The 26,864-nt window shown below is 41.8% G+C and overlaps 2 protein-coding genes across 5 annotated transcripts; one reads left to right on the top strand and one right to left on the bottom strand.

Annotated features, from left to right (window-relative positions):
* Positions 1–31: 31 nt before the first annotated feature.
* On the top strand, positions 32–5,773 carry LOC117385686 (serine/arginine-rich splicing factor 11-like). 3 transcript variants are annotated; one of them, XM_033982995.2, is made up of 11 exons: positions 32–340; positions 1,067–1,200; positions 2,910–3,022; positions 3,112–3,230; positions 3,301–3,434; positions 3,605–3,683; positions 3,794–3,904; positions 3,975–4,061; positions 4,177–4,242; positions 4,334–4,496; positions 5,264–5,773. In XM_033982995.2, exons 1-11 carry the CDS (start codon positions 219–221, stop codon positions 5,444–5,446), a joined length of 1,311 nt encoding a protein of 436 aa, XP_033838886.1. In that variant the 5' UTR covers positions 32–218; the 3' UTR covers positions 5,447–5,773. The 3 variants fall into 3 exon arrangements, with proteins under 3 accessions (XP_033838886.1, XP_033838885.1, XP_033838887.1); XM_033982994.2 differs by having other exon boundaries at positions 4,177–4,260; XM_033982996.2 differs by lacking the exons at positions 32–340; positions 1,067–1,200 and adding an exon at positions 1,996–2,717 and having other exon boundaries at positions 4,177–4,260; positions 5,264–5,680.
* Positions 5,774–6,681: 908 nt separating this feature from the next.
* Positions 6,682–26,774, bottom strand: LOC117385685 (ankyrin repeat domain-containing protein 13C). 2 transcript variants are annotated; one of them, XM_033982993.2, is made up of 13 exons: positions 25,931–26,774; positions 24,832–24,873; positions 24,516–24,620; positions 22,028–22,113; positions 21,601–21,646; positions 20,714–20,780; positions 20,377–20,521; positions 20,172–20,303; positions 17,047–17,208; positions 16,114–16,193; positions 15,518–15,616; positions 10,475–10,575; positions 6,682–9,308 (listed from the first exon to the last, which is right to left on the bottom strand). In XM_033982993.2, exons 1-13 carry the CDS (start codon positions 26,298–26,300, stop codon positions 9,178–9,180), a joined length of 1,566 nt encoding a protein of 521 aa, XP_033838884.1. In that variant the 5' UTR covers positions 26,301–26,774; the 3' UTR covers positions 6,682–9,177. The 2 variants fall into 2 exon arrangements, with proteins under 2 accessions (XP_033838884.1, XP_055084526.1); XM_055228551.1 differs by lacking the exon at positions 25,931–26,774 and adding an exon at positions 25,872–25,886.
* Between the last annotated feature and the right edge of the window lie 90 nt (positions 26,775–26,864).

Raw genomic sequence — 26,864 nt, 5'->3', positions numbered from 1 at the left:
ATTGTTAGTGTGGCGTTCATCCCGCGCATGCGCATTTGGAGAAGACTAACCCAAGATGGCGGAAGAGCGCTGGGGCAGCTGCCTTTAGTTTAATCTCCAGAAATAGATGTTTTGTGCTTCTATATTGAGTGTTTCTACATATAGTTCCAGATTTACACGTCTTTTTGGGTTATTTCTGTTGTTTCGTACAAGTCTAGTTTTGCTGTTTGAGCGGGAAAATGAATTTTAACACGAAGGTAGTGCAGGTGACCAACGTGTCTCCGAGCACCACGTCCGAACAGATGCGCACACTCTTTGGGTTTCTCGGAACCATCGAAGAATTAAAGCTATTTCCACCAGAGTAAGTGAACCAAGATGCATCATATTTAAATGTGTTCACGCCTCCGTGTTGGGTTTGATCCTGTTGGGGGTTCATGGGGAGTTAGTGCTTTCATAAAGGCGCGGGTCTGATGGCTAATGCTAATGCTAACGCTAGCTCCCTCTGCTTTCAAAGACGCTCGTGTGTGATACGCACAAATGCACTTAGATCATCCTAGAACAATGTGTTTACTTAAGGTTCAGGCTTATTTCTTATTTAATTGAATCTGAAGTTTTGCAAAGCTGATAGATGCTGCAGTCTTAGACCATGTACTTCATGCCCTGTAGGTGGCGCTGTAAAACAAAGCCCAACTGTTATAGCGATGGTTTTAAACTATTTTGCCCAGGAAAGAAAGGGGGTGTATAAGAAAAAGCCAGCGGTCATTAATAACCCCTGGTTCTGCGGCTGATCAATTTAGGATCGATCTAATTGTGCTTTTTCTGAGAAGATTTGCGATTTAAGTTGTAATTAAAACATTCAAAGTTACAAACCCGCCTAAAACTGACAGTTCAGATTTCAGAACATTTTGAACCGACCTATACTACAGGGTGAGCAGTTTTTATGCAGATTAAGAGACTATACAGTTTATGGATGAAATGATGGTATAAAATTGTAGCCTTTGCAACTTGCTAATGTCCTTGTCCTGCACAGATTACAGACATGTTTTGCTTGTATCTTTGCCTAACGTGCCTTCTCCCTGCTCCACAGTGACTCTCCGATGCCGGTCACGTCCCGGGTGTGCTTTGTGAAGTTCCAGGAGCAGGAGTCAGTTGGAGTGTCTCAGCATCTCACCAACACAGTCTTTCTGGACAGAGCTCTGATTGTGGTCCCTTTCGCTGAAGGTTTGTATCCATCGTCCTCAAAGCTGTGTGTGTCCTTTGATTGAATGACATCATTATTCATCACCATCACTTTACTAAAGCCAGAGCTCTTATTTCTGTTATAAGGCCCGGATTAATGTGAACTATTTTTATTTCGCTGCCTCCAAACCACAGAATACCTAAACCAGGTTTGGCTCTTTAAAAAAAACACAAATCACTATTGACTGCTAAATTCAGCAATTGTTTTAATAAAAATAAATGCATTTTATTTTATTCACCCATGTTGGACTTTCCTCTGTTAAACTTCTCTTTGTTATTTGTGTGTTGTGTGTATGTGTGTGTGATTTTTGTAGTGAAGAAGGCAAAAGGTGCCCTCGTTGATGGCTCACAGTGCTCCTCTGCTGCCAACAGGGGACTCTAGGCATTTGCAAAGGCCAGCACCATTCAAGCCCCACCCTGTGTTTTTGTCTCTCTCCCTCTTCCCTCTCTTCTGTCTTAATTTGTCTTTTCCAGGTTATTTACCTCATTGAGGCTGAATGGTTAATAATACTGCACCCTTAAATATATTCAAAGCCATTCATTACCAGGTCTTTATTACAAAGGGAATAATACGGGAAAATATAGACATTTCAGGACGGTCCCATCAGCACCAGGGCAACACACTGAACATTAGGTAGAAAACAAAACGGATAAAGCAGAATCTGTAAGTGGTAAATAAAAAAAAAAAACATGTGGAAACATTTTGATTTTGATAAAAGTAGAAACGGTTATAGAAAAGGAGCTGTAACTTAAATTTGGATAAAAATGTAATAATTATGTTTTAATTTCACCGTTTTGTGTGTAAGTAATAAAAGCACATAAACCTACCGTTATAATGACTAAAAAGTGAAATGTGCCACAGTCCAGAGTATTGAAAAATCAGTACTGTTTGCTGTTTGATTAGATCTGAATGAGCAGCGCTCGTGTTGGTACAATCCCAGTTAACGCTGGTCTCCTTTTGTTGTTGTGTTTTGCAGCCAGTCCTGTAAACCAGGCCCTGCTGAAAAGGCCACCACTGCAGATTCTCTCCTGTTCTTTATTTACATGTTGTCACTGTTTGGTGCCTGTAACTACAGAGGTTTCAGGTGGAATATTAATTAATGTAAATTCTGGTGATAATCGCTAATACATTTCACTGACGACTCTCAAATTCAGATTTCTAATTTTGAATCTTAGACCTTTTGATTTGCTAAATTGATGCAGTGACAGGTAAGAACCAGAACCATGCCTTATGCAGGCAGCATCCCCTTTAAGTGTCAATGTCATGAAGCATCCCCTTTAAGTGTCAATGTCATGCAGCACATATTTTGTTTTGGTTTCATTTTTGACAACTCCCTAAATTTCTCTTTTGTGTGTATCTCGATTTTTCTCTGTGTGCTTTTTAGTAGCCAAGCCGCCCACGTGAGTCGCTTGTTTGAGTCTAAAATTGAGGGCACACCCAACTGGAGAAGCAGCTGTGCTTGCTAACGTTTGGTTCATGACTTAAAAAACACGTTCAGGTGATTTTTGGCAGTGTTCATTGGAGTAGTGTGGTACTTGCAGCTGTAGTTATGTCACTGCAGTCATTATTTTGGGACCTCAGATCTGTAAGGTAACCATTTATTTGAAGAAATGCAGTGTGAGGACTTTGTATGACTCTGCTCTGTGTGTGCGCAGTCATGTTCCCATCTAATGCTGCTTTGATCCTCCAGGTTCCATCCCAGATGAGAGCAAAGCTTTGGCACTGCTGGCACCAGCCAATGCTGTTGCAGGAATCCTGCCTGGAGGAGGACTTCTTCCCACTCCCAACCCCCTCCCCAACCCGGTGTGTTTCATGGTCAAGATTTAGTTTTATTTTAATTTTAAGACTGTATTTTACTTTTTGGAGTGTATAAAACATGTTATGTTGTTCAGTTGGGTGCGAATCCTTTCGGCGCTCCAAACATGGACGCTCTGGCTGCTTTTGGATTTCCTGGAGCCAACATGAACCCACAGGCGGCGGACCAGTTACTGAAATTCATGACAGATCCAAAGTAAGTGGCTGAATGTTCCACACATCAGCTCTTTGTGGTAGAGCGAGTCTCCTAACGCCTCTGTGTCCAGGCTGAACCCACTGGCGGTCGGTTTGAACCTGAGTGCGAGCTTAAAGGCTGATGCATCAAATAAAGAAATAGAAGTTGCCATGAAGAGAGTCCGAGAGGCTCAGTCCCTCATCTCTGCTGCCATTGAACCTGGAAGTGAGTACTGTCCTACTGAGCCACCAGTGTAGTTATGTTTGTTTGTATTGTGATTTTAATGACTTATTCTGTAAAACACTTTGAATTAATTTGCAGTTGTTTTATACAAATAAACTTCCCTTGTTACCGGTCAAGTCGTCTTAAGTGTCTGAAATATGAATGTTTCTCAGGCAAAGACAGCAAACGGCGTCACTCTCGCTCACGGTCCAGATCCAGAAGGAGAAGGACCAGATCTCGTTCACGACACAGGTACTTCACGTTAATACTTCACGTTAATACTTCACGTTAATACTTCACGTTGACATTGGCCTGATGAGACAGAACTCACTCATATTAATCTTGTCCATGAATCACCACAGACGCACGAGGAGCAGATCAAGGCGACGGTCGGGCTCTCGAAGCCGGAGACGATCCAAGAGTCCTCGACGGAGACGCAGCCGCTCCAGAGACCGGAAACGCTCCCGCAGCAGGTGGCTGTGCGCTCTTGTTTTAGGTTATTACATATGTGAGATGAGTAAATGTTGAATATTGTTTTTACAGAGAGAGAAAAAAGGATGAAGGAAGGAAACGATCCAGGACCCCTCCCAAAAGCTACAGCACAGCAAGAAGATCACGCAGCGCCAGCAGGTGAGAGTCGCCATTTAGACAGCCATAGATTTAGGCTTTTTCAGATGTCTGTAAGAGTGTAAACATAAGAGAGAGAGTGTAAAAGTAAGAGGCTAAACGTGAAATGTTTCCTCAGGAGGCGGAGAAGAAGTCGCAGTGGAAGCCGGTCTCCCAGAAAGTCTCCTAAGAGGTCTCCATCAAGGTCTCCCTCTCCTCGAAGGTCACTACAGTGACTTACAGCTCATGTCTGTGTGATAAACTCCAGTGTTCATAGTCATTGTGTTTTTTTCCAGACATAAGAAAGAAAAGAAGCGTGATAAGGAGAGAGACCGTGAGCGCAGGAGTGACAAAGACCGTAACCGTGACGACCGCGAGCACACCAGCAGCAAGAAGAAGAGGAGCAAAGACAAGGACCGAGACCAGGAGAGGAAGCTCGATGGGGAGAAGGACGTCAAGGTTGGTTACTCGCAATTTTATTATTCATTTTGGATCTTTACTACATGTCCTGTGACCTACAGGAGACAGTGCTTGATGACTAGTATTCCACAGGTAAGGACGATGAAACCAGCCTCAAGGATCTGTGCAGTTGGTAGAACAGTTGTAATGGGCTGTAGTGTTTCTGCTGCATTCATATTTGTGTGTGTGACCCTGACCCACCTTTGGCTAATGCACTGTCTGCAGTTGCAGGTTTAAAAGTTCTACATTACATAAAACAGACTATAATGAGCTTTGTGCCATTTATTCTGTTGCTACCTCATCAAAACATACTTGGAGTTTTGTCTGTCTACATCTGTAAAGCTTAAAATGCTCTGTTCCACCTCGTGATGTCATGAAATACTAGTTCTGAGATGGAAGAATGAAACAAAACACAACTCCAGGTCTGTTTGTGATGAGGAAACATGAGAACAGATCAGAAAATGACCTAATGTGGCCCCTTAAAGTTAAAGCACTAGGCTGTGTGATGTTAAATCATTGGATTATTGAGCCAGGATAATAAAGGATAAATTATTTTGATTACAACTAATCACAAATAAAATACACCAAAAACCCTCCCACCCCTAGAATTTATATCGATCTCAAAGTAAAATGAGGTCCTATGTCCCTCCTCAGGTCGAACTATAGGCTCTTTATAAAGTTCTGACATCAGAAAACAGCTCGTAGATGTGGCTTTTTTGTAAATTGTTCCAAAGTAAAAATGTCAAAGGGTCTCGTCTCACTTCCAGGTCACCAGAGACTACGATGAAGAGGAGCAAGGCTACGACAGTGAGAAGGAGCGAATGGAGAGGAAGGGCTCGGAGGATTCCATGTCTCCTCGCTCCGAAGACAACGGCACGCGGCTGGTGAAAGGGGTGAAAGTGAACGGTTCAGACGACCATCACGAGGAGGACATGGACGTGAGCGATTAGAGCCGTCCTTACTGTAACGCCAATGTGTAGTCAGTCTGAAAAATGTGATTGGTTCCAGCTGTTTCTCACAACTGTCATCTCTTCTACAAAATATAATGCACATTTTAAGTTATTTTTTTGCCATGGTTTGTCATGTTGCTTTTTAATAGCTGTGGTTACAAACTGCCTTCACTCTGCTTGCGTCCGCTTCGTCCTCTTCATATGTGATTCATTTAAACTGTGTGAACCTCCTCTTCACGTTGGACAGTTGTATTATTGCGTCGTGTTATTTGAAAGTGTTTTATCAATAATTTTTTTTTTTTTTTATTAAAGTCTCTGGACAAACTATTCTGGCTCATTAACTTCTTTAAACTAACTATATGTGCTATACTTTTACTTTCTTACATTACACAAGTACTGTACCTAAGTATATTTTACAGTGTACTTTAACAAACCAGCTCAAATCTTTATCAAAATCACCACAATTGAAAAACACAAAATACTTGTACTTTTTACTCTAAGTACAGTTTTATACAGGCACTTTAAAAGTATCACATGAAAAAAAATCTTTCTTTGCTCCACTATTTGTACAAAATTGAGAACTTCCACTGATATACACTTCTGTCAAGTTAATTACACCATTTCTCATGTAATACACAAAAGAATTACAAATAAGATAAAAAGCAAAAGATGAAGTTCAAATCTGTCAAATGGACAAATGGTTGTTGGAGTCAAGATGTTTCTTCAGTTCTGACCAGAACTTCCCTTAGACAAGCAGCGAATTATTATTATAAATATATATAAATATATAAATATGGTCAGCTCAACTGGTAAGTCACTTGACTTTCACATGGGGAACCTGGGTTCGAATCCCCACCAAAGGCAAAGAGCAATGACCAACTGTCCAACAACATGAGACTGATGAGACACAAAATGCTACGGCGAGGGGGAGCCAGGACGCCCGGTCAGAGGGGAGTAACATCAACTCCCCAAAATTGGCATATTTGTTTTTCATTATTATTTATATATATATATATTTATATGTAATGTAAGTAATAATGGACCCCAATGGACCCCTGAGTGTAGCTCAGTAGCATGTTACTGCAGGGGAGCCAGTGAGCCTCATACAGACATACAAGAGTGTGTATTTATGTGACGAAAGGTTTGGAATAACCAGATAATTTATCCCATAAGATTATTTATTTATTTTTTTTAATTTAATTAATTAATGGAATATGACAAAAAACTGAAACATGTGAGTTGAAACATGATGCTGGTGCTTTATTTAAAGGGATGTGAAGTAGGTATGGTTGCAGAAAAGCCAGAGACAACTACGCAGATTGCAAAAATTTTTCCCCGTTTTTTTTTTTTTTTAAATATCCAGCAATTTCAACTTCACAGCTTGTTTTCTCCCTGGATTACAAAAGTAACAAAATGAAAACACAGAAACGACCATAGAGGAGAGCGTTATATAAGCACTAGAAATGTGTTTCAAAGTATTAGTGTTAGTTTCAGTTAATATAAACAAAGATATAATATAGCTTAGAGATGTGTGATCCTTTCGGCCTCCGTAGCCATAGCATGCCTTTAATCAGTGCAGTTATAAAGTAAATATATTTCACCTGATTCCCAAAGACGTTCCCTCATTTACAGACACAGACCTGATACAGTAAAATCCACTCACATCATATTTGTACAACACAGAGGTAAGATGAGCTAACCTGAAGAAACAGGAGGTTCACCCGCGCTGGGAAAGGCGGATGTTCAACTATTACACGTGTCAAACTCAAGGCCCGGGGGCCAAATGCGGCCCGCCATGTCATTTTATGTGGCCCGCGACAAGGTCAATTTAAATGTATGACTGTCTTAAAATGTCAGTTTATCAGGAGTTACGCAGTTAGACAGACATATTTTTTTATATCTTTGCAAATTTGAGATGAACCATTTTGCTGATGTGGCCCTCGGTGAAATTGAGTTTGACACCCCAGAAATATTAGCATGACACGTGTATGCTAACCCCTATTAGCATGGTGCACGTATGCTAATCCTTTCTAGCATCACGTGTGTATGCTATCTCCTATTAGCATGACGCATGTATGCTAACTATTAATAGAATAGCGCGTGTATGCTAACCCTTATTAGCATAGCGCATGTATGCTAACCTTTATTAGCATGGCGCATGTATGCTAACCCTTTCTAGCATGACGCATGTATGCTAACCCTTTCTAGCATGACGCATGTATGCTAACCCTTTCTAGCATCACGTGTGTATGCTATCTCCTATTAGCATGACGCATGTATGCTAACTCTTATTAGCATGGGGGCGTGTATGCTAACCCTTATTAGCATGGCGCATGTATGCTAACCCTTATTAGCATGGGGGCGTGTATGCTAACCCTTAATAGCATGGGGGCGTGTATGCTAACCCTTGTCCCAGCGGAGTAAAAACATTCTGGAAATGTATTGCTACACAGTGTTACTCCATTGAGTATACCATAGAATTTTACTATACATCATTTATAAACTAAAGTGGGAGGGGTTTGGGGCTGTGAGGAGCACGGCGTCACACTGAGCCTGTCGCTTTGGAAACAAAATACTGTCCCTAAACTGGCATTACTTTAGTTTACACCAGTTTATATCGTTAGAATAGAACATCGTGCAAAGTCGAAACGCGTCTGAATCAAAGACTCACCGACGCACCACAGACTGTTAAGAAGTGGACTAAGTGGCTAGAGTCGATATAACGGCTAATTTGGAGCAGAGTTCCATATTTGGAATTCCACCTGCAAGTATGACAGCAACCAGAGAGCCAATCAGGAGCAAGGTCGTTGAAAGTAACGCCCCTTTCCGCCCACACCGCTGGTTTAGCAGAGAGCAGGCGCTTAGCAACACTGTCAATCCAACCTGTTGCTAACGCTAGCGGGAGTGACCTCGTGGAAAGAAGACTCCTGATTAGACACAATAGTGAAATAAAAACCCCAGGATCATGTAGAGGGTTAATACGAACATTTAAGACCAGAATGAGTCTGAAGTAGCAGAGACAGAGCGACGTGGCGGCTAGCAGGTTAGCCATGTCCATTTATATAAACAGTCTATGGACGCGCCAGAAGAAATTTAAGGAGATTTACCAGAATTTGACAATATTTTAAGAGACCATTTTGGGCAAAGATTTCTGTCTAAGGCGTCTGTTTAAAACCCTACAAATTTACCAAAACAAGACATTATAATTTAAACAGTTTGCAAGTTCGACTTCCTCATCCACAGGACAGAAAAGCCCCACAGAGCTGCTTTAGGTTCACAGGACGCGCCCCACACACCTCCACACCCCTCACCGTCCCTTAGCGTTACACAATCCCACGCTAAAGTCTCCTTCTTAAGCTCTACGGGCTGAGATGACGTATTTACATAGTGTCAGTGCAATCATAAAGTGAAAGTATCCGTCTGATAGTAACACTTGATATAATTATTATTACAAGAGAAGGAAAAGTCCAGAGGCTCGGACGGCAGCGCGCCACGGACCGCTGCTCTTTTGTGGATTGCAAGTACGATGTAAAAGCTAGCACTCTTTTTGACCACAGCTTTTAAACATAGCGCCATCTTTTTGCATTGACTTGCTTTAGGATCCGTTGAAAATGAAAAGCATCTGCGACCCGTTCCCTTTAAACATTTACATATACTGATATTATAGAGATATAAGAAAACAAATACAGATATGGAAGTTTATTTTTCCCTTTGCTGGTTCAGGAGACAGATCAAAGGTCGGGGAAGCGGCAGGGGTCCTCCTTGTATTCTGGGGGGATGAAGAAAATGGACTCGTCGAATTCGTCGTAGCGAAACTCTTGGAACGTGACGGTGGCGGTGATGGTGGGGAAGACTGGGATATCTGCGGAGGAGAAAAGGATTTGATATTAAAAGACGCCGTACCTGATTTTTACCATGTTAAAAAGAGAGTTCAGAGACTAGAGACCTAACAACGGGCATGCTAATCACACATTTCCTGTTTCTCGGACGGTGAAATGCCTTCTAATTAGATGCAGACAGTACAAAGACGACTTATTTTGACCTCAAGAGCTGCTTATTTAATATATCTGTACTGAGGCGAGACAAAAGCTGCTCAAATACATGGGAAAAAATGTGGTACTACTCCAGAGAAATACTGCGATTAACAATAATATTGAAACTGCTTTATATCACTGACACAATAACAAAAAGCAAGTTAATGGAATATATCATTAAAGCAAACAAAATAAACAGAAGAGTGAACTAATATTTCACCATAGAAGTAATTTATTGTCCCCTCTTCAGCTCCAGTCTTACCCTATTGCATAAAAATGGAAAGAAACTTGTCCAATATTGAAAAGAAAATGTCCACATGATAAATACTGAGCTTAAACTTATTCTGTTCCAGGGATAAGTCGACATCGTGATTATAGAGACAGGCCTGTGCCGTATCGAAAACTAAATAACTAAATCTTAAGAATGTCCTTTTATCAACTTCTCGTTCTATGTGTGAAGCAGGAACAGTATTTTTTGGGTCAACTACTGGGACATTTTTGGTAAATTCTTTGGCTAAATGATCAGATTTAAGCCATAAAAAGTTTAATAAATTACTTGTCTGACTCGTTACACTCAAACTATCGACCTAAAGTGTTTCGTTCTGCTGTTTATTTATTGCAGCTATTGTACATTTAGAATTGTTTTTGTGGCTTAAATCTTGGGTTTTTGCGTCAGTTTCATAAATGAGTTTCAATATTATCATTTATCGTCTAGATTTACTTCAGCGATATATCGAGCTTCAGCTTGTGTTATCGTGACGGGGCTGGTTCTACGGGTCATAATCGTCCGAGACTGTAGTTTTAAACGCTTCATGTGAGCTGCACCGAAACAGACACGTTTTTTTTTTTGGTTGTGTTCACTTTTTCACAGCAATGGAAGTGAATTTATGTCCAAGGAGCCTCAGTCTGATCAAATGTTCTTGAATTTTGTGAGAATTACAATCACATCTTCAGTTATTAGTTTGGGCTGGTGAAGTTCAGGATCAGCACGTACCAAGTTTGACTGGAAACCCAGGAGGAAGTTTCATTTGGACAAACTCTCGGAGCTTGTTGAAGTGCTTAAACGGGGCGATGACCTCCAGCACGTTGAGTAACCTGAGAGAGACAAGATCATATTTACTTACATTACAACGAGTTCACAGATTAAAGTGTGAAAAACACAAAACAGGGCAGAAGTAAAGCACTATGGGAAATCTGCCTTCTGAGCATGAACATACAGGCTGTGTCCAAATGTCCACACTCCTCCTACAGGGGGCGCTATTTAGGAATCGTGGCATTTTTAGTGGCGTCTGAATGTCCAGTTGGTGAAAAAGTAGTGCCTTTAAAATTTCCCAAAATGCACCATAAAAAGTAGCAGGCGTCGGTGATCACTGGACTGATCAATATAGACCACAATGCACTGGGAGAGCGGGAAAAACCCCAGTGGACAGAGACAGGATTTTAACTGGACACAACACGACTGAATGAAGCAGATGAAGCTCCGGTTTATCTCACTGTGGATCTGATTATGAATAAAACACTCGGAAATAAACTGTTGTTGTCTTGTTAGCGTTAGCCGCTTACCTTAGCCCGAGCTGTTAACAGAACCATCTCAGACAAAAACTTTTAAACTCTAGTCTGTTTATGTGAGATCCAGTTTGGCATAAACTTGTTTGATTATTATTAGTCCATAAAGACTCGTGCCAGTCCAATCTGATCAGGATTTATGACACAAATCGAGTTTTATCAGAGTTTGGCTTTTACTCTGAGCCTGGGTGAAAAAAGTCTAAAGTTAAATCTGTCAACTGCTCGTCCAAGTCGCTTCTTCAGTTCTGGTCAGATTGTTTCTTCAGTTCTGGTCAGATTGTTTCTTCAGTTCTGGTCAGATTGTTTCTTCAGTTCTGGTCAGATTGTTTCTTCAGTTCTGGTCAGATTGTTTCTTCAGTTCTGGTCAGATTACTGCTGGACACTGCCTTATATTTGTCTGAAGGAGGAGCGAACGACACTGACACACCACAGATTAGAACATCAACCACACCTTTCCTTTAGAACATCCTATAGTACAAATTCGAGATCAGCCTTAAATCTCCAGCACAGGACAATATTTTGTTTTAGCTGATCTGCTGCCTAAAATAATACATTTAAAGCTTTATTTTAAAACTTAAATGTGGAAAAGATAATAGCACAAAGCAGTACTACATTTTAGTAACACAACTTGGGAAAAAATTGGAAAATCGCCCCAAAAATCTGTTTCTCTGAATTTTTAAACAATCTGTATCAGCATCAGTCATGAAAACAAAATGAAAAACACACTGCTGGACTAATACAAATGTAAACAGTGTATATCAGTGTGTTGGCACAGAGCAGTGAGGGGCTGAAGAGCTACAGGGACTAAATCTGTAGGATTAGTGAAACATACACAAATTAAACTAAACATAACACCAGATGTGTGGATATCCAAATGTCACGGAAACATATTATCACACTTGCATCTCATGGTGCAGTGTGTAGTGATAATTTGATGAGGCTAACACGGCTAACACATCGTGTGTACTTTATCTTTTCCATTTTAAAATACAATTAAAACCTATTCCAGCCACACGCAGCGTCAAACGGCCCTCGTGGTCCGCGCTTCGCACTCGGCCGGCCCGGCACTCCCTCCGGGAGGCACTAACATGCCACTTTTGTCTGCGTCATTGTGGCTTTGTCACACACACTGGAAGGACTGATGCACAAAATGCAAAAACAGGTCTTTGAGGCGTCGCCATGGCAACACGGTGTAAAAAATGACATGGGTCTGATCGACTTTATTGACTGGGATGACCTGATGGAGTTTTGTGTCAAATGTCGTAACATTTTTGGCCGTCCATACAAATTTATTTGATATTCTGTAGGGGGCGCCATCGTGCCAATTTTATTTCTTTCACAAACAGTAGAATAAGTCGAGAAAGTTTTACAACTGCTTCAAATTTGAACCCAATCGGACTTTGTGTGCACAAATGGGAGCAAATTTTGTCATGTGAAATTCTGAATTCCGATGGAATTTTGTGGCTTCCCCGCACACAAACCGTAATAGGCATCATCATAAATTGTACAAGTTTTGATGCCCCACGTGTCCAGATGATGTACGGTGATTTTCAGCCCTGCAGGTGAAGCGTCTTCAGAAGAGTCGATTAAAATGTGACGTCAGTGAAAACACTGACTTTGCATTTCAGAATTTTCAATCCAAGATGGCCGACTTCTGGTTTGTCAAGGGGCGTGGCCATAATAATATTTTTTGTTTGTTTGTCTGTCTCCCATTGATGCATTGAGTCAATGGGAGATGTTGACGATGTCATGTTAGTAAGAACAAATATGCATATCCCATGTTTACGGAATGGGTTGCTAGGATACTGGAGTCAGGGCAAGGAGCGACGTGAAGCGCGCAACTTTGTGAAAACAGTCTGCAGCGATGATGCACGGGCGCCGATGAGTGCACGGGCGCCGATGAGTGCACGGGCGCCGATGAGTGCATGGGCGCCGATGCACTCATCGCTGCAGAAGCAGCCCTGTAGGGGCTCGGGCCTTAAAAGTGCTTAAAGGGACATGACACTGTTTTCTGGTCTGTTCTGATGTTGTTCCCTCATCACAAACAGACCTGGAGTTCTGTTTTGTTTCATTCACACATGTTTAACACACAAATAGTTCTCTCAAACGGAAAACACTCTGTTCCATCTTGTGATGTCATGATGTGCTAATACAGGAAGTGCTCCACTGTGTTTTTAAACTCCACACACCTTCACTAGAATCATTTGGATCATTTCAGACCCTGGAATTGGAACTTATCTCAACTGAACTAACTCTACTGGCCCATGATATTATTGTGAGACTTTTGACAATACAGTCGATACAAATCTCAATATTTCCGTTATTGTTACGTCCCCATTTGACTCATTAGGGTTAAAAGCTTTTGTAACATATCTGTTCTAAAAGACAGCTGCATTATAAATCATGTGGGGCATTTATTAAAGTGAAACGTAACATTGTAGGAGTAGAAAGTATGGAGGCATATTTTGTCAAAACACACGAGGGAGAGAAACCACATTAAAAAGCCATTACGCATGTTTAGGACGGGCGTTTGGAGCCGGGGCGCATTAGTTCAGAGGAAGAGATAAAGCTATTTAACCGCATTATGCTCTGCTCATTTTTTACAGCACTGCCTCCGAACATGACAGGCATTTCATCACCACCTCCACAAACTTTTACACAGTCCATTTGAATTTGGGATCAGTCTTTTCAATAGACTTTACAAAGAAGTGGACTAAATGTGACGTCACCCACAGTTTCAGCTCCAAATGAAGCTCGTCGAGGCTAGAGCAGCTAATCTGGAGCAAAATAGTAAAATAAACAGAGAGAGGGGACACGGTTTTTCAATGTGAAGTCGATTGTAGCCAGAGTCGATGGAGCGCGCCCATGATCACTTCCTGTTTGGAGCTCGGCGGCTAGCAGGTTAGCCATGTACATTTATATATACAGACTGATCTCTCCGTTTCTTCACTACTGGTATCGGAAATCAGAGCCGATACTGAAAAATGTGCTTGATCAAATATCAGTTGAGTCGATATCCTGGTTGGACATATAATTTGATGAAATAAAACTATTTACTGGTCTGACTTGGCACAAAAAAGTCTCTGTTTGAAGCTTCATTTGTACAAAGTTGTTATGCAGCTGTTACTTATCCCTCGAGTAACTAGAGCACATTTGGATCAGCTTTGTCTCATTTTATTTTACTTTTATGGAAATAAATGCTGTTTTCTGTCTCTGGTATCAGTCGATATCAGCAAAACTGTAGTATCGGTATCGGAACTGATGAAGAATGTGATGAAGTCAGATTCTAGAGGCTTTATTACCTGAAGCCATGTCCAGGTCACATGTACGAGGCTGCACATAAACAGCAGTTCATCTCTGGATTTTTATTCTATAATTTCTCTATTTTAATGTTTTTGATCATTGAAGGTGGAAGTTGTAATCACAGTCTATGTATAAATATGTTTGTACAGTTTATAGTCTTTATTGTTAAGATCAAAATGGCGACATCTGGAGCTGAAGGTAAAATCCCCAGTTGTTTTTCTCATCGACTTGGTGCTATGAGGTAAATAAACACATCTGTATTTAAAGGTAAACTATGGAACGTCGGCGTCATTCTGGTAGTTTACGTCCATCTCCTCCTCGTCGCCATAGATAAGTTACCCCTTAGCCTAAAATGTTCCGCAGTATAGCATTAAACTTATTCATCTTCCATTTATCCAATTTCAGGTGTTTTTACGTCTTGAAAATACCTTGAAATACACAGACTCTTACTGTGAGCAGACTGGCCTCTCCACAGATCTGACCTGTGAATTGTCCTGATGCTGTCACATGCTTGTCTCCACGGAGATAAGAGATAAGTTTAATGCGACACTGTGGATCATTCCAAACAAAGTAACACTATCTCCATGGAGACAGGTAAATGGACTTAAAGTAGTAGTTACAGTAGTTTGTGGTGAATCATTTTTCATAAACACGACCAGTCAAACATTTGGACACACACTCTCATTCAGTGTTTCTTTTCTTTATTTTTACTAATTTATACATTTCATAAACACACAGAAGAGATCAAATATACAAAATAAGATGAATGGATTTATGTAGCAAACACAAAACATTTACTAACTTACCTAAATTTTAAGTAGCCACCTTCAAAATATCCAACCTTTGCTTTGTCAAAAATATTTAGTCGAGCTATTTAACATTTTTTCTTTGCTACATAATTCCATATATCTTACTTCATATAATTAATGCCTTATGTATGTATATAAAATGTACAAAGTAGAAAAGAAAACACTGAATGAGACTGGTCGTGTATTTTCAGCTTCATTACAGGATAAAAGAGCAAAGGCCTCCAGACTAAATTGTTCTAACGGCCTGTAAATGGCGGAGCTGTGGGACGGTCGTATCTTTCATCTTGAGTTTAAAAACAGAGCAGAAGTTCAGGTTTGTGCTGTGACCCAAACGATGAGAGAGAAGAGGCTGTACTCACGACTCGATGCCCAGAGGGAAATCCTGGCTCATGGCCACCGTGGCTTTGAAGTTCTTCTTACTCTCTTTGCACACGAGCTCTCTCCCCAGATGAGGAGGTCTGGAGGAGGAGGAGGCACACAAGTGAAGAAGATGAGGCTTTTTCATAATAAATGAGCTTCACAGTCAGCATATTTAACTTCTACAGTTAAGGTTAAGCTCAGTGTAGCATCGATTTACTGTTGACAGAACTAAGACCCATTTCAATAATGAACCACATCAATATAAAGAAAGAATCCACAGCAACCCATGGCCAATAAGATCTGTGGATAAGTTTGGGCCGATATTTTGGACCAAGTTTGATTGATGATCTTTTTTATTATGTAATTTAAATGTGCTAAAACTCACTCAGCAGTTATGTCTTTACACTAAAGTAAATAAAGCTCTGTGGGTCTGTATAATGAAGTGTACTAGACTAAACTATAGTCACCGTGGACAGAACAAATACTTATATCAGGGTTAACTCTGTCATTACATAAGTTAGTCAAAGTTAAAATAACAGAATACAGATACTTAAATATTGCACATCACACCATTATTCACTGTAGAGATACGTACTTTCCATGCTCCGCTGTGATGTACTCCTCCCAGGAAATAGTGTTTGGAGCTGGAGCGCTGAGAGACTGTCTCTTCACAGGCTGAGGGAGAGAATGTCCTTAATAAATGAATCATTACTGTAAATGTTACTAAATTAAAATGTAACTATAACTAAAATAAGGACGTGAAGAATAAAGGCTTTTGTGTGCAATATCATTTTTTTCTTGCACACTGTAGTACCTCATGTGAGCTGTAGGGGCAGAATATTATGTATGGATCAGTTTTATATTTAGAGCAGTTTCTAAAGTTAAATTATAAAGTTATAACGGACTAAGATGGTCAATTATTTTGTGTTCCAGCTTTTTCAGTTCCAATCGCAACATCAGTACTTTGGATTGAAGCATCTGCTGATACCAGATATGAACAGACACCAGTGTAGGGACGGTGAAAACGGATTTTCCCCGACAAAAACAGTCAATTTCACAGGCAGATCCAATTATCCGACGGGTGACTGCTGGACAGGTTTGTACGGGCGACTGTGGCTAAGGGGGCACAGTGTTTGCCCACTGACACGAAGGTTAGTGTTTCAAATCCCGCTCTCTGTGTATATGGTGTTTGAATAGTATTTTCTATTGTTCCTAGTCATTTTTTCAAGTTTCCAGTAGTTGTTGACATCACACAGGACTGTCCTTATTACAGCCATGTGTTCCTGATTATAAACACCTGGCTGCAGGGGTGGAGTTTGAAGTGTGGATACCTGTTAGACCAATCACGCTGTTCCTTACAGCCCTAGACCCCGCCCTTTCTCCCCCTTCACGCTCCCCTTTAGTCCTCTTGACTCCGCCCACTCCTCCTGTCACACTCCCCTTTAGTCCTCCAGGCTCCTTCCCAGCAGCTCTATTTGAAATGTGTTTGGGGGCGGAGTTTAGGCGTTTCCTCCCACGCTAAACTCACCTCAAAGTTGTGCTCCCCGATGCTGCCTCCTTTGCTCAGACTCTCCATGATGGCTTTGTTTCTCAGGATGTCCTCCTCGCTCAGGTGCTCCCGCCGCTTCCTCGACTCCAGCACGAGGCCGTTCACCGCGTAGAAGTCGGCCAGGAAGTTTCCGACTCGCTCCTAAACACAAACAGATGGATGAGGCTTTCATCCCGTAGAGGAGAGAGCCGTAGAATTCCCAGCGCTAATTTGGATGCAAAAATCTGTCTGAAACGTGTCAAAGTGCGGCTTCAGGCTCGGTAAAAATACACTCGTTGTGTGTAAAGACAATCAGGGGTGTTCTCAGAGGAGTTGCATCTCGTGTGGAAGATACCCCCCCTGGAGTTTTCGTCTGTTCTTTAATTACTGAAAAATCTACAAAAATTGTTTATACCACAACCATCAATGGCTTTTACGCTGCACTTTAGTCTCAGCGTGAAACCCATTGAATCAAAGATGGCTGCTGCTTCTTCTTCTTCACGTGTGCTACTCATCAGTTTCAGCTTCGTGTTACATGCAACATTTTGAAGACTTTTCTCGTTCAAAAGGTGATATTATCATGTTTTGGATTGTTAGTCGCTACGGCAACAGACATAACATCATGACATTTCGAAACCCATGGATAAACGCTTAAAAGGTGCGTGGTGGAGGTCGCTGCTTTGCCCGGAAAGTTCCACGCCACTGCATTAAAGCTACAATCCACGAGTTTGATTTTGTTACCAGTAGATGGCAGAAGTGAAACCTGTTCTCCTCTTCACTCAGTTGGCCCCTCCCCCTCTCCTCACCTGGCCCCTCCCCCTCACCTGGCCTCTGTTCAGTCTCACCTGTGCTCTTTAGTCTTCAGTCAAGCTAAAGATTTCACACTATCAGACAGCGCTAACGTAGACAGCATCTAGTGGTGAGATGGGAGAATGCACCAGGGACGAGTCAGTCTAATTACAGATGGCAGCTTTAAAAATATCCAGCATTTATTAAAAAAAAAAACAAAAAACAAAAGTAAGGCAAGACTGATACACAGGTTTTAAATTAAAAAAAAAAAAAAAAGAGACCGATATTGGCCGATATCTGGGGGAAAAAATACACTCAAACATTAATTTTAACACTTTAATACAAAGAAACAGCTGCACAAAACATGATCACACAGCTCTCTTATAGGCCTGTGGTAAAAAAAAAAGCTGTGAGTTTGGAGTAAATATAAATAAAAGTATTTGGGGAAAATAATAAAAATCGGCCCTATACATCGGCCATCGGTTGCTCTGGATTATAAACAATCAGTATCGGCATCAAGAAAGAAAAAACCCTTATCGTTCGATCTCTCAAATAAATGAAAATGATGATGGTGGAAATAATATGCTGCCATGCTGTTCTACTGTTTTTCTTTCTTTTTATTGTTCATGTTTGTTCTTGTCGTGTACAGTCTTTTATGTCGTTTAGGTTTTGGTTTTTGTGAGTTTGGGGAAAGGGAAAGTTGTGAGCTTCGTTGGTTAGTTTAGGTTATTATTTTGGTGTTGTGTGTCGTTTTCATGTTTATAATTATTGTGTTGTTTCATGTTTTGTTCATTGTCCTTAGTCCAAATAGTAGGTCACTGGGAGTGTTTTCTTTCCCTGGTTTAGATTCTGTCTCTGGTAAAGTTTATTGCGCTGATTGTCTGGATTTTGCAGTACGCCAATAAAAACAACTGAACATAGTTTTTCCAAGAAACTGGATCATAATTGGGTTTACATAAAAAGGTTTCGGAGTCTTTTTCCTAACGATTTATAGCCTAAACTTCACTGTTCTGTAGCCTGGAACATAACTCACGAGTCACATTAATTTAATATCAATGTTTGCTTTATTCTGAGTCGAGGTGCGGAGTTTATTTACCCAAACATGGATTTTTCATGTTCCGTTTACAAGACTTCCTGGAACAATTAAACCATCATTACTGTTATAAGTTTCAGCTGCTGCGTAATTGGCTTTACGACTTACACCTGTGTTTTTCAGCTTAAAGGGACCGAGCATGAAGAAGAACTGTTCACTTCAAATGGAGGCTGGTGCCCGCACATAAATCAGACAGGCCACCCATTAACAACACCAGCAGATTAGGCTTTTTCCATTAAGATGTGAACCCAGTTTGTTCTGGGACCTAAACACATGTACTGTCTGTTGTACATTCTGTGATTTTTTAAAATGTATTTATTTTTTATTGCAAATGGGTTTAAAAAGGTTTACCCCATTCGCTTCGGGCTGCAACTAACGATTATTTTTCTGATCTGTCGACTAGTTGAACGATTACTTCTATTGCAGACTGAGACTTTAAAATAAATTCTTCACAAAATAAAAGGCTGAAATGACTGACAGTTGTAGATAGAGAATATTTATAGATGGGTAATTTTCTATTCTATTCGGGCATTCTGATTTAATAATGCCAGTATTCCAGATAATGAATGCGGTTATTAAAATAAAATTATGTTTAGTTTAATAGTCGACTAGTCACAGTAATCGCCGTTAATTGCTGCAGCCCTAGATTTGATAAACATTTCAACAATAAAACACTGAAATAAATAGGCTGTACGGAGATTAAAATACGACGAAAATGGAACCCGCTGCAACTCAGGACTAATCCAGGTCTAAGCTTCAACTATCCATCCATTTTCTTCCGCTTTATCGGGGGCCGGGTCGCGGGGTCAGCAATCTAAGCAGGGACTCCCAGACTTCCCTCACCCCAGATACCTCCTTCAGCTTTTCCGGTGGGACCCTAAGGTGTTCCCAGGCCAGCCGAGGGTCTTCTCTGGGACCTCCTTCTGGTGGGACATGAACACCTCTCCAGGGAGGTGCCCGAGCCTCCTCAGCTGCTCCTCTCCACGTGGAGGAGCAGCTGAGGACCATAAGTGAGAGTCAGAACAGATCTAAACCAGGACTAAACCAGGATCATAGGTGAGAGTAGGCCCGTAGACTGATCGGTAAATGGAGAGCTTTGCCTTTGGACTCTTCTTTGCCATAACTTCCACCCACCAGCAGAGGGCAGGTCACTTCAGCGCACCACACATTAACCAAGAACACACCTGGAACCAAATCTGAACAAAAACCAGGTCTAATCCAGCAGCGTGCTCGTGTTTCCTACCGTTTTATCCTCCCTGAAGAGCCATCCGATCTGACTGCGAGAGAACGTGATGGACTTTGTGGACAGAGTGGCAGAGTAGACGTCACTGCTCATGAGAATGTCCACCTCCTCCTCCGTCTCCATCTCAGACTCCTGTGGACAGAGAGCAGTCAGAAATGCCCCGAGTAAAGAACACGGTGCATGAACTCAAAGGCGCCGTGCCAACCTCGTGGTGTATTCTTTGGTACACTTTGGCCTCGTTGTCCAAAACCACAAAGGACCGCGAGGGAGCAGCATCGCCGTCGAAAATGAAGCTGAGATCGCCGCGTTGGCACTTCATGTCGTTGAAGTCTATGAGAGTAGTGTCCAGTCTAAACCACAGGAGTTACATGCATCACATTAGGCACAATAACAACACAGTATAAAATGACAACAAAAACAGGAGGCGAAATTTACCATTATTAATCTTATAGGTCTAGAAATCAGGTAATTATCAGGTTCATTTTAACATTGTCAAATCAGAATGTGATTTAAACATGCTCTTGAATATTTAAAAAACTCACCTGATATTAGTTCCCTGTTTGTAGATTTTACAGGCATCAGAAGGCAGCATCCGAGACAGTAAAGGCACTAGAGCAAAAGACGACAAGAGGACAGGAGGACAAGAGGACAGGAGGACAGGAGGACAAATGAACTTTTAGGACAAACCCAGACACAGCTTTTACAGGTCTGAAACTATGAATTAAGAAAGGAGAGGAAAGAGAGAGGAAGAGAGGAGAGAGAAAGAGAGGACAGGGGGAGAGAGAGGACAGAGAGACAGAGGGGAGAAGAGGGGGACCGGGGGGTGAGGAGAGAGAGAGGGGGGAAGAGAGGAGAGAGACAGAGGGAGGGGGTGAGGAAAGGGGGGGTGGGGTGGACGGTGGGTTGGAAGAGAGAGGAGAAGAGAGGGGAGAAAGAGTAAAAGAGGAGACGGGACAGAGGGAAGGAGGGGGAGGAAAGAGTGACAGAGGGGAAAAGAGAAGAGAGAAGAGGGGGACAGAAATGCGAGAGAGGGGAAGAGGAAGAGAAGGGGGTGAGGAGAGAGAGAGGAAGATAGAGAGCGAGGAGGGGGACAGAGGGAGGGGGGCAGAGACAGGTGAGGAGAGAGAGGGGAAGGGAGGTAGATTAGGAGAGAGAAGGGAAGAGAGAGAGGGGGGTGAGGAAAGAGAGAGAGAGAGAGAGAATGAGGGAGGGTGAGGAGAGAAAGAAACTGATCCAAATGTGTTATATTGTTATTATTTATTGTTATATTGTTATTATTTAAGTTCAAACATGACGAGACTCTCCAGTAAATGGTCTTATCCACCTCCAAGTTCAACCAGGAAACACCAGGAACCAGTTAAATGTTCAGTATCGGCACTTCCCTGATGAGCTTAACTGTAAAGCACAAATTAAAAACACACAAACTCACCCCAGCTCTGAAAATCCCAATGCAACTCCAGGTAGAAGTCTCCGAGCTGCAAAACGAGCACATTGTGAGTCGACGGGTCAGTGCAGCAGGACTCAGTGAAGCTGTTAACACGTGCGATTAAAACACTCCTGTATTCAGAGCGGCGCAGCGGTGACGGGCGCACATTAGCATACAGCGAGCCGGGGAGCGCAGGAATAATTAAGGTTTAATATGGGAGCAGCAGGGAGGGAAACTGAGCAAAGTGAGGAGCCGCTGTGAGGGGCCGCTGTGTGAGGGGCCGCTGTGTGAGGGGCCGCTGTGTGAGGGGCCGCTGTGTGAGGGGCCGCTGTGTGAGGGGCCGCTGTGTGAGGGGCCGCTGTGTGAGGAGCCGCTGTGTGAGGAGCCGCTGTGTGAGGGGCCGCTGTGTGAGGGGCCGCTGTGTGCTCACCTCGCGCAGAGCCTTCAGTAATTTGGGCCTCTTGTCCTCCACGCTCTCTCTGGACTGCTGCTTCAGTTTACGCAGGATCGCCGTGACTGCAGACAAACACAAGGGGACGCCAGAGGGTTAGACTCATTAGAGAAATATTAGCTACTTTTTCTTCCATTTTGAAGAGAGATTAGTTAATAAAACTAATTATTACAAATGAATTCTATGAGGTTTTATGGCTCCTCCTGTTGTCACGATGTTAATTTTTGAAACTCAGTAACAAACTAGATTTGAGAACAATATATGGACCTTTTTTTGACAATAGCGTGTAATGTTCAACCCCAAATACGAGTAGGTTGAATATTGCCACATAACAAATTTTTCATATATTTTTAGCTTATTTTATTTTTGTTTTAAGGAAATAAAGATAAGACAAAAAATGATCCAAATGTGGCTCAAGTAACCACAGAAGAGGTTTGTATAAATAAAAATTCAAACATTATGAGATTTTCTGGGTCGACTACAACCAGGAAATAGTCTTAGTACATCACTTAATATGTCCAACGAGGAAATCAAATGAACAGATATTTGGAAGTTGACATCCGCTCCAGCGAATTTACAAAACAAAACACAACACTTAAGTACTTAGTTTGTGTCGATAAAGAGGCAAAAACTTTCATAATTTGCCCTTCTACATCTCAAATCTCATTGTGGTGCAGAAAATTAACCGAATATTTCTGATTAGTGCAAAGAAAAAAGTCCCCACGATAAAAATAGACCCCTCAAAATCACGTCATGTTTTGATAAAGCGCGTTTCCACCTTCAAGACACTCAAAGCGCTTTACATCAAGGAACCACTCACACATTCACACACAAGTGCACACAGACACTGGGGGCGAGTTTACATCAAGAGCAGGACCAAACCAAACCGCCGACCTTCAGATCAGAGAACAAACGCTCTACCAACTGAGCCACTGTCGCCCCTGTTCATTGTTCCATCTGTTTTGTATTTTCGTCGTGACAGGGCTAGTTTTTCCCAAACACTGCAGCCCTATTTCCCAGCAGTAACACATTACACAATCGGTCCACTGCAGAGGTAGAGAGCTGGACAACACAAAGGCCAGAGGGGTGAGAGCGCACAGCTGACGGTCGTGACGCCAGGTGAGAACCCGCTGACGAGGCTCTGACCACAACATCAGCTGAGTCCAACGTACAACCCCGTGTTTGTGTAGCGCGGCTCAATTAGCCACAGAGCCGGACTTCTCACCGTCTGACCTTCCTGTCCCGTTGTGCCCCCCCCTCCTCCGCTCTCCTCCGCCCCCGTCCCGATGTGATGTGACCTTCTGAGACACCCACAGTCCCTCAGCCTGTCACCGCGGGAACAGAGCCAACGCGCCGCATACTAAACACGGCGCAGGTCACTTTGTACAAGCCCACGGAGCAGACGGGAGTGACCTCTGCTTTGTCACAAATATGAAATAAAGAGCTGCAGTGAAAGGTGTAGCAGGCTTAGAAAACAACACACCTAAAGCCACTATAGCGCCTCCTGCTGGGATCTGTGTGCGACTCCTCTCATTTCTGCGTCAGGTTTAGAAGCATCATTAGGAGGGAGAGTGACCCGGCCTGTAAGCTCTGGGCTTTCTACACTAAGCCTAGATTTAGGAACTGTTCCAGCTCCATCTGGATGACGAGTGCACATAAAATCCCCACCTCTCGCTTTTTAGCCTCAATAATCGTCAGACAGACTTCTCTGCAATTAAATACACCGTAATACATCGCATTGTCCTTTGAAAGTCCTTTGTACCCCTGGTCGCTCAGGCCCACAGGTATTAAAGTGTGATGACGATTGTGAGAGTTCCTAAAATCACCAAGGTCATGTTTTATGAGCTTTGTACGACTGCGCAGTGGATGTATTATAAACAATGGTCTTAACCCTTTGTGTGACATGAACACGGCTACACAATGGAACTTTTAGCCAGAAAATAGATTTAATGATTTGTTGTATTGTGATTTTAATATCTTTCTTATTCTATAAAGCACTTTGAGTTACTTTGTGGACCAATTGTGCTGCACAAATAAACTTGCCTTGGGTTTATTTCCCTGGAAAACATCCGTACAGTGAGTGGGCTTGCATCTCCACAAACCTAACTATTTGGCCTGGAGGAGGGCTTTGAAAACAGTAATGCAGCAGAGATAAAATGATAATAAGCTGCCCTGATGCTTGATATTCACAGAGAGAGACGTGTCCTTGGGATTAACGTGGTAAATTATTAAATGAATACATTTATTAATGAATATATAATCAGTCCTGTAACTCACTACAGAATATTTTAACTTGGAATTAGTAAAGAAATATAGAATATACAGGAGGCATACCATGTTTTCTTAGAGGTAACACACAGTGTTGGATGCTCAGCCAAGGCACAAAATAGAGTTTACACAATTACACTTAAATAACAAAATAAAGGTAGCATTAATTACTGCAGTATTAAAGTAAAGTAGCACTTACTCATTTGTCTGTCTCCGTAGCTGATCGCTTCTGCCAGAGGACTCCATCCTTGGGCGTTTTTCACTTTTACAGGTGCATTGTGGGCCAGGAGCAGGAGGGCACACTCTGATCAAATCAAAATGAGCAACAATAAGGTGCCATATTTATTTTAATGCTTTTGAGCAGAGTTCGTAATACCGCAAGTGCAGCTCGTCGGACCAAAATAAATCCTAAGCATTTTAATTAAACGTTTACTTTTTCAGACAGAAACAGGGTCACAGATTTTTTTATCTAGGCAGAAAAATAATACAACAAAATGAATGTGTCACTATTTTACCTTTGTGTCCGAGCATCACAGCGAGATGAAGAGGTGTGTTGCCTAAAAGAGAAAAAATAAACACATGAGTAAAACTGAGCTCAGAGAATCTTTGTTTATGATTTTTTAAAAATCACAACACAAAGCTGACGTGTTTTAAACATCAACTTCATTGGAGCTTCTTTATGAAAACAAAAACTGTCCATTACTGAACCGAGGTCAGAAGTGTAAGCAGCTGGACGCAGTTTACATGAGCGCCACCACTAGGCCTGTCATGATAACACAATATGAAGCACGATATATTGTTGAAATTCATATAGACGATAAATAATATTGAAACCAAACCATAAAGCAGAGTTATGTCCACAAGCAGCACATAAGTAGTTTGTTTGCATCTGTAGTGAGTCATAGAAGTTCATAACGTATAAAGAGGAAAAAACAACATTTCTCACTAGTACAAAAGAAAAAGCACCACAATAAATACTGACCCCCAGAAATGACTGTTCCATCTTTCAAGGGTTCAACGATAATGATTTTTATATTGGTTTGGACTGAATAAACATCATGCATTGGACATAGGGCCATTTCATTGTATTTTCCTGCAAATGTGAACGATGAACTGATGTCATATAATGAAATTGTAATAAAAAATGTATTTTAATGTGTGTTCACCTGCCCAGAGACTGCAGAGACAAAGCAGCAGGAGCTAAATCTGGTACAAATCATCTTTTCTTTTGTGAGATTAATGTATTTGTACACGGTCCCTGACAAATGAATGAATGAAGGAACAATAAGTGGGTACAGAGAGAAAGAATGAACAAAAGAAAGAGAAATAAAGAAAGAACAAACAATAAGTGGATAAAGAAAGACAGAAAGAAAGAAAGACAGACAGAGACAGAAAGAAAGTGGACATAGTGATTCTAATGACAGGCCTAGCCCCCATCATCAAACTTAACCTAATATTTACTTGGACTGTAACAAAAAGCCCCTCTGAGCTGAATAACTCCACAGGTTCAGCAGGAGCATCAGTTATAACACATTTAGAGTAAAAAAGCACAGACCATGCACATCTTTCTGCAGGAGCATCAGTTATTACACATTAACAGTGAAAAGCACAGACCATGCACATCTTTCTGGAGGATGCTGTGGCTCCTGATGAGGGAGGACAGGCGGCGCACATCTCCTCTGAACACACACTCGTGCACAGGGAAGTCCACAGCCTCAGAGCTCAGGATGATGGGGTTCTTGTTGTTGTCGTTCACCAGTGTCTCTGTCTCTGGTGCAGAGTTCCCGTTGATGTTATTTTCGTTCAGTTGCTGCTGTTGTTGCAGAGCCGATGCTTTGTGTTGTTTCTGAAACAGTTTGTTGGATTTGAAATGGTTTCTGGGGCCGTTGGGAGTCGGTGCATCCTCGTACGTGTCCATAATCTCCTCATTTTTGTTGGTTTTGTTGTGGTCTTTGCGCGTGGTGCGGATTTTTTCACCTGTCATGATGCTTCTGGGGGTTTTGGATCTTTTTGCTAAAGAAAATCAAAACTATGGGATGTTTTGTAAAACTAAAGTACAGCGTGATCTTTCCCTAACAGCTTTTTCAATTAGAGATTTGTAACATAACAAAACATCCCTTGTAATTACAAAGGTACATCTGATGTGTTCTGCATCAGCACCAACATTAGCTACTAGCATCAGTTAGCTGCTAGCATCGATTAGCTACTTAGCCACAACTAAACTGAATATGAGGGCGCGGTGATGTGAAAAGAAAACACGGCTACACGAAACGGAACACAGACACAAACTAAATGAACACATAGGTAAAACCGGAGTGAGAAGCCGCTACATTGTTCTAATATTAAAGTCCTCTTCGTCGGGCGGTACGGTCAAAATCTGTACCGTTTATCTTCGCTTTGCGGCAGATTTGAGGCAGACTGTGCCCAATCTGCGCCGCTGCCCTTTCTGCTTCAGAGTGAACTCTGCGCATGCGCGACTCACTGTGCCATTCTAGCTACGGCAACTCCGCTGGTTCAATCAGACACTTCGCTTTAAATTAGACTTATT

This window comes from Periophthalmus magnuspinnatus, chromosome 17 (assembly GCF_009829125.3).
Source record: "Periophthalmus magnuspinnatus isolate fPerMag1 chromosome 17, fPerMag1.2.pri, whole genome shotgun sequence".
Classification (NCBI taxonomy): Eukaryota; Metazoa; Chordata; class Actinopteri; order Gobiiformes; family Gobiidae; genus Periophthalmus; species Periophthalmus magnuspinnatus.
The sequence above is the reverse complement of the archived record's forward strand: the minus strand, read 5'-3'. Positions and strand labels throughout refer to the sequence as shown.

Bases quoted from the DNA above. Each gene is read 5' to 3' on its own strand.
- LOC117385686 (XM_033982994.2), top strand. From the start codon at position 219: ATGAATTTTAACACGAAGGTAGTGCAGGTGACCAACGTGTCTCCGAGC. The intron at 3,435-3,604 runs GTGAGTACTGTC...AATGTTTCTCAG, and splicing joins TGCTGCCATTGAACCTGGAA to GCAAAGACAGCAAACGGCGT. The intron at 3,684-3,793 runs GTACTTCACGTT...GAATCACCACAG, and splicing joins AGATCTCGTTCACGACACAG to ACGCACGAGGAGCAGATCAA.
- LOC117385685 (XM_033982993.2), bottom strand. From the start codon at position 26,300: ATGACAGGTGAAAAAATCCGCACCACGCGCAAAGACCACAACAAAACC. The intron at 24,621-24,831 runs GTAAAATAGTGA...TGATTTGATCAG, and splicing joins TGTGATGCTCGGACACAAAG to AGTGTGCCCTCCTGCTCCTG. The intron at 9,309-10,474 runs GTACGTGCTGAT...TCTCCTCCGCAG, and splicing joins TGGGTTTCCAGTCAAACTTG to ATATCCCAGTCTTCCCCACC.